Genomic DNA, 11,827 nt, shown 5'->3' on the forward strand with positions numbered 1-11,827 from the left:
GTCCCAGCTACTTGGGAGGCTGAGGCAGGAGAATGGCGTGAAGCTGGGAGGCGGAGCTTGCAGTGAGCCGAGATTGCGCCACTGCACTCCAGCCTGGGTGACAGAGCAAGACTCTGTCTCAGAAAAAAAAAAAAAAAAAAAAGACACTTTTCCCTGAAGCCTCAAACCCACCCTAGCAGGTAGGTGCAGTTATTTCCCCATTCTGTAAGGAGGACACTGAGGCACAGAGGTGCTTTGTCACCTGGCCGAGTAGAAGGGGCACGATCAGCTTCAAACCCAGACTAATGGGCACCGGAGCCAACACTCAACCACTCATCACACTGCTGTTTGTAGTACCTAGCCTTTCTTTTTCTAAGAGATGGGGTCGCACTCTATCACACAGCTGAAGTGCAGTGCCGTGATCACAGCACACTGCAGACTTGAACTTCCAGGCTCAAGCCACCCCACCGCCTCAGCCTCCCGAGTAGCTAGGACTACGGGTGCACATTACCACATCTGGCTAATTTTTTAGTAGAAAGCGAGTCTTGCTGTGTCACTCAGGCTAGGGTGCAGTAGTGCAATCATAGCTCACTACAGTATCCAATTTCTAGGCTCGAGTGATCCTTCCACCTCAGCCTCTCAAGTAGCTGGGATTATAGGCATATGCCACCATGCCCAGCTAGACTTAGTCTTTCTAAGCCTCAGTTTCCTGTTTTGAAAAGTGGAGCTAGCAGCCTCCTGTGCAGAGGGAACTGTGAGAATAAATGTGTCAGAGCTTACAAGTGCTTAGCCCAGTGGTGTATATTTAGGACAGTTTCAATATATGCTATAGACTAAATACGATCTACTGTAAGCCAAACTCCCAATCCAAAGTCCAATTCCCTCTGGTTACGTAGGATAAATTTCATTATGAATGCTTTCAGGAGAGGGCACAGGGACACGAGAACTGGAAGATGGTGTTTCTGCCCTCAAAGAGCTTTCAAATGAATTGGGAAAATAAGGACATTGTTCACCCTGCTACCCTCAATGCTAACACAAACTGAGCTGAGTGTGCCTGGGTTCAAATGTACCAGACAGCTCAGACACCTTGGGAAGTCATCTTTCTGGGCTCTGGGTACTCATTTGTCAAAGAAGGAAATAAGTAGTAACTTTCTCATGAGGATCATCATGAGACTAGAATACGACGATGTAAGTAAAGTACTCATCATGTGGCCTGTGCTCAGTGCTCTCTATGCTTTGGTATTTATTTATTTATTTGAGACAGGGTCTCACTCTGTTGCCCAGGCTGGAGTGCAGTGGCATGATCTCAGCTCACTGAAGCCTCAACCTTTCAGGCTCACGCAATCCTCCCACCTCAGACTCCCAAGTAGCTGAGACTACAGGTACATGCCACCAGGCCTGGCTAACTTTTTTTAAGTTTTCTACAGAGACAAGGTCTGCCTATGTTGCCCAGGCTGGTCTCAAACTCCTGGGCTCAAGTGATCCTCCTGCCTCAGCATCCCAGTGCTGGAATTACAGGCATGAGCCACGGCACCCGGCCAGCTGTGATTATCATGTTACTTGGCTCCCTCTCACAGGACCTCCATTTCTTCATTTGTCAGAAAGGAGGGCTGAATCGGGTAAATTTGGGGGGGTCCCTTCTTGATCTAATGCTAAACAAGTCTCTTTAATGTGGTATCTTGGAATGCCCCAGGGTTTAAGAGGGACTCCCCTAGGAGAACGGAAAACCTGTTAATTTAAAAACTGGCAAGTAAACGTTCATAGAGTTTTATTCGACAGCCAAAAACCAGAGGTAACCAAAATGTTCATCCACTAGTGATGAATAAACAAAACGTAGTATATCCATACAATGAATATTATTTGGCTATAAAAAGAAACGAAGCACTGACAGACCACAGATGAGCTTATGGTAAGTGAAGGAAGCCAGTCACAGAAGGACAAATGTTGTATGATCTCATTCACATGAAACGTCCAGAAGAGGCAAATCCATGAAAGCAGAAAGAGATTGGAAGTCGGAAGGCAGAAAGAGATTGGTAGTCAGAAGGCATAAAGAGATTGATAGTTGCCAGGCGGTAGGAGAGGGTAGAATGGAGAGTGACTGCTAATAAGGAAGAGTTTCTTTTAGGGGTGATGGAAACGTTCTGGAATTAGTGGTGATGGTCGCACAACACAGTGAATACATTGAAAACCACTGAACTGTACACTTTGATATAATAAATTTCATATTATGGGAATTATATGTCATTTTTTTTCTTCCCCCACAACAGAGTCTAGCTCTGTCACCCAGGCTGGAGTGCAGTGGCACAATCTCGGCTCACTGCAACCTCCAACACCCGGTTCAAGCAATTCTCCTGCCTCAGCCTCCCGAGTAGCTGGGATTACAAGCATGCGCCACCAACCACGCCCAACTAGTTTTTGTATTTTTACTAGAGACGGGTTTCACCATGTTGGCCAGGCTGGTCTCGAACTCCTGACCTTGTGATCCACCTGCTCTGGCCTCCCAAAGTGCTGGGAGAGCCACCCCAGGTGAGAGCCAGGCGAGAGCCACTGTGCCTGGCTTATATGTCAATTTTTTTTTTCTTTTTTGAGACAGAGTCTCGCTCTGTCGCCCAGGCTGGAGAGCAGTGGCCAGATCTCAGCTCACTGCAAGCTCCGCCTCCCGGGTTTATGCCATTCTCCTGCCTCAGCCTCCCTAGTAGCTGGGACTACAGGTACCTGCCACCTCGCCCAGCTAGTTTTTTGTACTTTTTTAGTAGAGACGGGGTTTCACCGTGTTCGCCAGGATGGTCTCGATCTCCTGACCTCATGATCCGCCCATCTCGGCCTCCTAAAGTGCTGAGATTACAGGCTTGGTATGTCAATTTTTTAAAAAGGCCGGGCATGCTGGGTCATACCTGTAATCCCAGGACTTTGGGAGGCCGAGGTAGGTGGCTCATTTGAACCCAGGAGTTCGAAACCACCATCTAGACGGTGAAACACCGCCTCTAAAAAAATAATAATAGCCGGGCGTGGTGGCTCACATCTGTAATCCCAGCACTTTGGGAGGCTGAGGCAGGCGGATCGCGAGGTCAGGAGATCGAGACCATCCGGACCAACATGGTGAAACCCCGTCTCTACGAAAAATACAACAACAAAATTAGCCGGGTGTGGTGGTGGGCGCCTGTAGTCCCAGCTACTCAGGAGGCTGAGGCAGGAGAATGGCGTGAACCCGGGAGGTGGAGCTTGCAATGAGCCGAGATGGCGCCACTGCACTCCAGCCGGGGCGACAGAGCAACTCCATCTCAATCAATCAATCAATAAAATGAAAAACATAAGAAAAGAAAGAATGACTCCCAAAGCAAGGTGCTCTAGAAGTCAGCCACCACAGGGTGCCTGAATACCTGTCCTCTGCCTCGACAAAATACCAGGGTGGGGGACAAGGTCTGGGTTGCAAGCCTCATTCTCACAATGATGCTGCCACAGGAGTTCCAGGAGGGTGGGGCCCAGCACCATCAGCGCTGGTCATCACTGTATCCCTCATGCCTGGCATGGTACCTGATAAGTAGCAGATCCTCCGTGAAAGTGAAGCCTTCATCTCGGTCTGTGAAGCACCAGGTAATTTGGCTCCTGGAAAGCCTTCTTTTTTTTTTTTTTGAGACAGCGTCTCACTCTGTCACTTCAGGCTGGAGTGTAATGGCGTGACTGACAGGAGACAGACGAATTCCTATGCAGTCACGGACAATCCCTGGTGAAATCTGACCTCTAAGCCAAAGACAGCCCAAAGCCTGAAAACCAAACTGTCAGTTCAGGATAGAGTCCATGACTGGAGTGAGAACTTCTTTCTCTGTCTCACCCACTCTCTCTTGATTGGTTCCTTCTGGATGATATGTCTTAACCAACTGAATGGTCCTTTTTCCAAGACCACTCATGGACCAATCGGCAGGCACTCCCCAACTCTAAGCCCATAAAAACACCAGACTCAGCCTCACAGATGGCTACCACTTTCAGGGCCCACTCTCGCAGTGGAGAGTTTCCCTTCTGTCACTCAGTAAAATTCTTCTCTGCCGTACTCACTCTACAGTACCTGCACACCTCTTCCTCTTGGTTGCAGGACAAGAACCCAAAACTCGCCAAACTGCGGGTGATGGGAATAAAAGAGCTGTAACACACTCCCACTCACTGGACTAGGGAGAAAGAGAGCTGTAACACGCTCCAGCTCACCGGACTATGGGAGAGAGCTGTAACATGCTCCTGCTCAAAGGACTGCGGGAGAAAGAGAGCTGTAACATGCTCCTGCTCACCAAGCTAAAGGAGTGAAGAGCTGAGACAGTGCTGGGGGCTCGGACCTCAGGATTCCCCAAACAAGAGCCGTAACACCCCTTGGAGCTCCACAACTGCTGGCATCTCCCAAGTTTTTGGGTGCCACCATGTTCCCCTCATCTAGATGCCTGCACCCAACAAAGAAGCCACCCAGTGGCACATCCAGTCCAGCCATGGGCCGAGTGTGGGGCCACAGCAGGTGTGGGATCCAAGTGGGCATGAGCCAAGTGCGGCCTGCTGGGCCAAGTGGGCCCAGAAGGCCCAAGCAAGGCCCGACAGAGGTGACGGCAGCTGCAGAGATTTCTGGCTGGCAAAGTGGCACTGAAGGAATCCTGTAACATGATCACAGCTTACAACCTCAACTTCCCCAGGCTCAGGTGATGCTCCCACCTCAGCCTCCCAAGTAGCTGGGACTATAGGAGTACACCACTACCTCCGGATAATTTTTTATAGAGACAAGGTCTCACTACATGGCCCAGGTTGGTCTTGGACTCCTGAGTCCAAGTGATCCTCTCTCCTTGGCCTCCCAAAGTGCTGGGATTCCAGGCAGGAACCCCTGTGCCCGGCCTGGCAAGCCTTCTATCCTCACATCCCTGGTCATTCTGCTCACTATGGTTAGACCAAGCTGGTCTTTTTGATGCTCCTCAAATACATCCAGAACTTTCTTTCCATGGGGCCTCTGCATTGGCTATTCTTTTCGCTTTGAACATCTTCCCCCAGGTCACCACGGGGCTGCCTCCTCACTTCATGCAGGTCTCTGCTCCAGCGTCACCTCCTAAGAGGAGACCACCCTATCTACAAGGGCATCCCTCGCCCCAGTTTCTAAGCCTGTTACTCTTTTCTCCATACTGGTTATTATCATTTAATATCCTATGAAGAATGAATTAGGAGCCAGGAGTGATGGTTCATGACCGTGATGCCAGCACTTTGGGAGGCCGAGGCAGGAGAATTACTTGAGGTCAGGGGTTCAACAGCAGCCTGGGTAACATAGCGAGACCGGATCTCTACAAAAACATAAATTAATAAAATTAGCCGGGCGTGGTGGCACACAGCTATAGTTCCAGCTACCCAGGAGGCTAAGGTGAGAGGATCCCTTGAGCTCAGGAATTTGAGATTACAGTGAGCTGTGTTTGAACCACCGCACTCTAGCCTGGGCAACAGAATAAGACTTTGTTTGTTAAAAAAATTTTAAAAAAGAGAAATAACTAATCCACTTATCTGTCTTTCCCCTTGTCACTGAGCACAGGGTTTTTTTTTGTTTTTTTTTTTGAGACGGAGTCTCACTCTGTTGCCTAGGCTGGAGTGCAGTGGCGTGATCTAGGCTCACTGCAAGCTCTGCCTCCCAGGTTTACGCCATTCTCCTGCTTCAGCCTCCCGAGTAGCTGGGACTACAGGTGCCTGCCACCATGCCTGGCTGGTTTTTTGTATTTTTAGTAGAGATGGCGTTTCAGCATGTTAGCCAGGATGGTCTCAATCTCCTGACCTTGTGATCCGCCTGCTTTGGCCTCCCAAAGTGCTGAGATTACAGGATTATAGGTGTAAGCCACCGCATACGGACTTTTTTTTTATTTTTATTTTTTTAAGACAGTCTCACTCTGTCGCCCAGGCTGGAGTACGGCGGCGCGATCTCAGTTCACTGCAACCTCTGCCTCCTGGGTTCAAGCAATTCTTGTGCCTCGGCCTCCCAAGTAGCTGGAAATACAGGCATACCATACCATACCAGCTAATTTTTGTATTTTTAGTAAAGATGGGGTTTTTGCCATATTGGCCAGGCTGGCCTCGAACTCCTGACCTCAAGTGATTAACACGTCTTGGCTTCCCAAAGTGCTGGGATTACAGGCACGAGCCACTGTACCTGGCCATGTGCAGGGTCTTTGTTAAACGTCTCTAACACCTAGAATGGTCCCTTGATCACAGTATCTGATCTTGTATAGAATCCTTTATTCAGCGGACCTTGACTGAACACCTGCTAAAGCCTTTTACAATAAAAGATATGAAATCATTTTGTACTCTTTAGGAATCCAGAGTCTAGTGAGTAATTTATCTGAGATTGGAACACACATCTCAAAACAGTCTTGGGATTTTTCTTTTTTCTTTTCAATTTCTAGACTAGCAAAGTCTTGGTATTTTTCCTTGGGAATCTCCCCTTTTCTAGTCACACCTGTCCATATAGGTAGACAACTGTCAACCCAGGAAAAGGAAACACACTCCTCTTTGTTCTCCCTAACCTTAGCTGTCCTCAGGATTAAACTTCCCACAAGATCAACTTCAGAAGCTGTACGTGTTTTTTTTTTTTTTTTTTTTTTTTGAGACGGAGTCTCGCTCTGTCACCCAGGCTGGAGTGCAGTGGCCGGATCTCAGCTCACTGCAAGCTCCGCCTCCCGGGTTCACGCCATTCTCCTGCCTCAGCCTCCCAAGTAGCTGGGACTACAGGCGCCCGCCACCTCGCCCGGCTAGCTTTTTGTATTTTTTAGTAGAGACGGGGTTTCACCGTGTTAGCCAGGACGGTCTCGATCTCCTGACCTCGTGATCCGCCCGTCTCGGCCTCCCTAAGTGCTGGGATTACAGGCTTGAGCCACCGCGCCCGGCTCGCTGTACGTGTTTTGTGTGGCTTATACAATGTGGTTAAAAAAAAATCTGAGCCCAGATTTAATAACGGTAAGTATTCATCCAGAAAAACTATTTCTGGCTCTTGTTGGAACTCAGAAGACTGGACAAGCTGGGCCAGCGTTCCCGCATAGGTACAAGGAGCTGGAGCTCAGAGGCACTCCCTCCTCTGGATGAGATGTGGTTTCCACAGCTCAGCACCAGCCCAGCTCCTCCAATTCCCACTTGGTCTGTGTTTCCTGCCTGGCCCCTGTAGGGAATGGACTTGAGATTCTGAGGTGAAAATAGGAATCTCAAAACAGCCTTGTCAGTGGCTCACACCTGTTATCCCAGCTCTTTGGGAGGCTGTAGCAAGAGGATTGCTTGAGCCCAGGAGTCTGAGAATAGCTTGGGCAACACAGCAAGATCTCATCTTTACAAAAAAATAAAAAACTAAAAATTAGCCAGGGGTGGTGGTGCGTGCCTGTAGTCCCATCTACTTGGGAGGCTAAGGTGGGAGGATCACTTGAGCCCAGGTCAAGTCTACAATAAGCTATGATTGTGCCATGGAACTCTAGCCAACAGAATGAGACCCTGACTCTAAAAAATTAAAAAATAAAGAAACCAGTCTTGGAGCTGTGTTTCAGAGAGCTGCAGCATTTTTTTCAGGTGGCATCTGCCACCCTGGGCAGTACAAACACAGTTATTTCTCCAGAAACTCCTCATTTTCCACCCTGAGCTCCATGAGAAGACCCACAGGCTCCTTTTCCTGCTTCCTGTTCCTCCCCTGCAGAAAGATCCTTTCTCTGCCAGGCTCACCTGCCCACTCCAGCATGTCCTCAATATTCTCCGCTGCCCCAGGCACAAAGCGAGTCTGATCTGTGTCCTCCAGCCTCAGGATGAAGCTCCCCTGGTACTTCTTAGCAAAGATGTAGTTGTACAGGGCAGTGCGGAGGCCACCCAGGTGCAAGAAGCCTGGAGAAGAGAACAGCTCAGATAAGACAGGGAAGATGAGCTAATAGGCCTCAGCAAGGGGCAAGTAAGCACTACTGTGACAGAATGTTGCAATAAATTTCAAAGACCAGCAGGACACATTGGCTCACGCCTGTAATCCTGTCACTTTGGGAGGCCAAAGCCAGGGGGATCACTTGAGCCCAGGAGGTTTTTGTAGGTTTTTTAAGACAGAGTCTCGCTCTATCACCCAGGCTGGAGTGCAGTGGCACAATCTTGGCTCACTGCAACCTCTGCCTCTTGGGTTTAGGCAATTCTCATGCCCAGTCTCCCAAGTAGCTGGGACTACAGGTGCGTGCCACCACACCCAGCTAATGTTCGTATTTTTGGTAGAGACAGGCATTCACCATGTTGGCCAGGCTGGTCTTGAACTCCTGACCTCAAGTGATCCCCCAGTCTTGGTCTCCCAAGTGCTGGGATCCACCAACCGCATCCACCACTCTATTTTGATATTTGTCTCAAGGCCAAGTTTTGCCTGAAAGAGAAGCGGGGTTATTCATTGAGGCCGTATCACGTACATTTAACTTACAGAAATTCAGTGATGTGTGCTGGGAAAAAAATTAATTACAAACGAACTAGAAATTTAAAATACTGTACAATCACACTGTGGGCCAGGTGCAGTGGTACAGTCATGGCTCACTGCAGCCTCAACCTCTCAGGCTCAATCAATCCTCCCACGTCAGCCTCCTGAGTAGCTGGAACTACAAGTGTATGCCACCACGCCTGGCTAATATTTGTACTTTTTTTTTTCTAGAGGCAAGGTTTCACTATGTTGCCCAGGCTGGTCTCGAACTCCTGGGCTCAAGCAATCCTTCCACCTCAACCTGCCAAAGTGCTGGGATTACCGGCATGAGCCACCACACCTTGCCAAGATTTTCACCCTAATTGCTGGCTTTACACACTAACCAACAGTAGCGTTTGATTCCACTATATTTGTCTTCATCACTTTAAACTCGTAAGATTTTCCTTTTTCATCATTCCTGTCTGAAAACTGAAAGTTAACAGTTTTTCCAGGGTTGTCATTACCTCTTACCCTACCTTCTTTGGTCCAGCCCACAGCCCTAAGTCTCCACAACGAGCTCATCTACATTTACAGGTAAAAGAGGCAGCAGAGGAGAGGAAAAGCTCTTCTGGGACCAGGCCGACCCTGCTTCAACACTGATGTGTGTAACCTTTGGATAGTTACTGCAAGGACACCAGAAAACCAGTGGTATTCAGTGGCACTGGGTCCCAAGAGTCCCCAGGACAAAAGAAGGACCCAGCTGCTAGAAACAAAGCCTCTTACATTAAGCACACCTGGAGTCAAATTCTGCATCCACCATTTATTAGTTGCTACCCCTTTGGAAGGAACTCAGCTTTTATGAGCTTCTATTTCCTCAACTGTCAGAGGGATTAAGAGCAAAAAAATAAGAATTTTCCTCATTATAGGGTTGCTCTCAGGTCTAAATGCTGACCAAAGTAAACCCTCAAATAATTTCAGCTACTGTAATGATCTGTGCCTGGTAATTCTTTTATCTGTTTATAGTCAAAAGCCTTTCCCACATGGGCTTTTCCCGCAAATGAGCAAGAAAATAAAAATTATAATCATCATAATAGAGGGCATTTATTAAGTGCCTTCTGGGTGCACTAGACCTTGCTAATTGGTTCAGCTGCATGAGCTTAACCCCGTAAGACAGACACTATTAGCCCTGTTTTCACAAATAGTAAAAGTGAGGCTCAGATTCATTAAATAATTTGCACATCTAGGCCGGGTGCGGTGGCTCACACCTGTAATCCCAGCACTTTCGGAGGCTAAGGCAGGTAGATCACTTGAGCTCAGGAGTTCGAGACCAGCCTGGACAACATGGCAAAACCCCATCTCTACAAGAAAATACAAAAATTAGCTGGGCATAGTGGTCACACACTTGTAGTCCCAGCTACTCGGGAGGCTGAGGTGGGAGGATCACTTGAGCCCCGGAGGCTGAGGTTGCAGTGAGCCAAGATTGCGCCATTGCACTCCAGCCTGGGCGACAGAGCCAGACCCTGTCTCCAAATAATAATAATAATTTGCACATCTAGTAAGTTACACATCTAACAAATGGCAAAGACAGAAATTTGTATCCAGGCAATCCCAGGCTTTGGCATTCTACATAGTGCTCAAAGCAAAGTGTGAGATCCAGTGCTGGTCTGAAAACAGTTGTCAGTTCACAATCATGTACAGAAACTGAGAGTAAAGGTTTAGAAACTTTTGTTGTCGTTGTTGTTTTGAGATGGAGTCTCACTCTGTTACCTGGGCTGGAGTGTAGTGGCACGATCTCGGCTCACTGCAACCTCTGCCTCCTGGGTTCAAACGATTCTCGTGTGTCAGCCTCCTGAGTAGCTGGGATTACAGGCCTGGGCCACATTCTCGGCTAATTCTTATATTTTAGTAGAGACAAGGTTTTGTCATGTTGGCCAGGCTGCAGAAACTTACATAGCAACCTGACAGCATGATTTTACCTCTGCTAACCCAAATAAAGAGAGATGGGTTTGTATTTTGGATGTTTTCAAATTTCTATTTTTCTGGTCATTAATTTATACTAACTTTGTGGAAATACTGACACAATTGATTGGAAATTTAAAACCAGCACTTCTACCACAGATGGTTTGAAAGGCACTGCTCTACGCTATACTGACCACCAGAAAGATCCTATTATGTACAGCTGGGATTTTGCCACAAAGATCCTTGTATGTTCATCCCGGCATTTCGGATGAGAGGCATACTCAGTGCAGAGAAGGTAGAAGGTAGCCTTACTGGTGGGAACCAGAAGGCCCTGACAAGATCTCCAACAGGCTATAAAATGGGCCTCTGTCACCCTCTAGCTTGCTAAGATCCCAACAACACTAGCACAGTGCCTTGGTACCTGCGATTTCCTCTACCCAGAGATTCCTCCTTTTTTGTTTCTGAGACGGAGTTTTCTCTTGTTGCCCAGGCTGGAGTGCAATGGCGAGATCTTGGCTCACTGCAACCTCCACCTCCCGGGTTCAAGTGATTCTCCTGCCTCAGCCTCCCAAGTAGCTGGGATTACAGGCTTGTGCCACCATGCCCGGATACTTTTGTACTTTCAGTAGAGACGGGGTTTCACCATGTTGGTCAGACTGGTCTCAAGTGACCCACTTGATCTCAAGTGACCCACCCGCCTCGGCCTCCCAAAGTGCTGGCATTACAGGCTTGAGCCACCCCACTCGGCCTCCAGAAGGTTCCTTCTATAGGCTTCACGTAGCGTGCTCTTTCTTGTCATTTGGATCTCAGCTCAAATGTTACCCGCTCAGTAAAGCCTTCTGGAGCGCCCTTCTTTCAACTCCCAGTCTCCTGTCCTGTTTCACTTCCCGCATGGCACATGTGACTCTAAAATTACATTTATTCTTATAGGTGTCTGCGGCAGCCACTGGAGTGCAGACTTCTAGAGAGCAGGGCCCCTACCTTTCTCAATGATCACTGTATCCCAGTGTCTACAACACCTGGCACACAGTTTGTCATCAATACACATGTACGGAATGCATGAAAGATCGAAGAGATGGGACGGCACAAAAAACACAAAGAAATTCCTGGCAATTTGAAATATTTCTGTTCCTGCACCTCAGTTTCCGCCTCTGTAGAATGGGCTAGCGCTGCCTTAACCCTCCTCCGCCCGCCCACTTGACACCACCGGAAAGGATTCATTCGGGAACATTCGGGGGGCGGAGACGAGACAGGGGGCGCCTCGGCCTGTAGTGTCACGTCCGCCAAGGTTACCTGTGGGGCTGGGAGCGAACCGCACTCGCACCGCAACCCCGGGACCAGTGCCCAGTCTGGCCTCGCGCCGTCCTACGCGGCGGCCAGAGGCCGCTAAGGGCCTCCCGCGCTGCAGCAATCTCCTCAGGAGCGCCGCCATGTCCGATGGAATCGCACACGTGGGCTTCTCCTGCGTCACATCCGGGGACTGCTTCCAGC

General features: G+C 48.8%; 1 protein-coding gene across 7 annotated transcripts in view; it reads right to left on the reverse strand.

Annotated features, from left to right (window-relative positions):
- Positions 1-11,775, reverse strand: part of EARS2 (glutamyl-tRNA synthetase 2, mitochondrial) — a 34,905-nt gene extending 23,130 nt beyond the window's left edge. For 5 of the 7 annotated variants that reach the window (XR_001441680.3, XR_013411955.1, XR_013411954.1 and 2 more), the window contains exons 1-2: positions 11,630-11,775; positions 7,684-7,839 (exon numbers count right to left, since the gene is read on the reverse strand). Coding sequence is in view for 2 of the 7 variants with exons in the window: in XM_001094523.5 (XP_001094523.1) it covers positions 7,684-7,839; positions 11,630-11,768 (295 nt within the window). In the remaining 5 variants the exon portion in view is untranslated. The remainder of the gene's footprint in view (positions 1-7,683; positions 7,840-11,629) is intronic. The other 2 variants (XR_013411952.1, XM_077986565.1) reach the window with 1 other exon arrangement.
- Positions 11,776-11,827: the final 52 nt, after the last annotated feature.

This window comes from Macaca mulatta, chromosome 20, assembly GCF_049350105.2.
Source record: "Macaca mulatta isolate MMU2019108-1 chromosome 20, T2T-MMU8v2.0, whole genome shotgun sequence".
Classification (NCBI taxonomy): Eukaryota; Metazoa; Chordata; class Mammalia; order Primates; family Cercopithecidae; genus Macaca; species Macaca mulatta.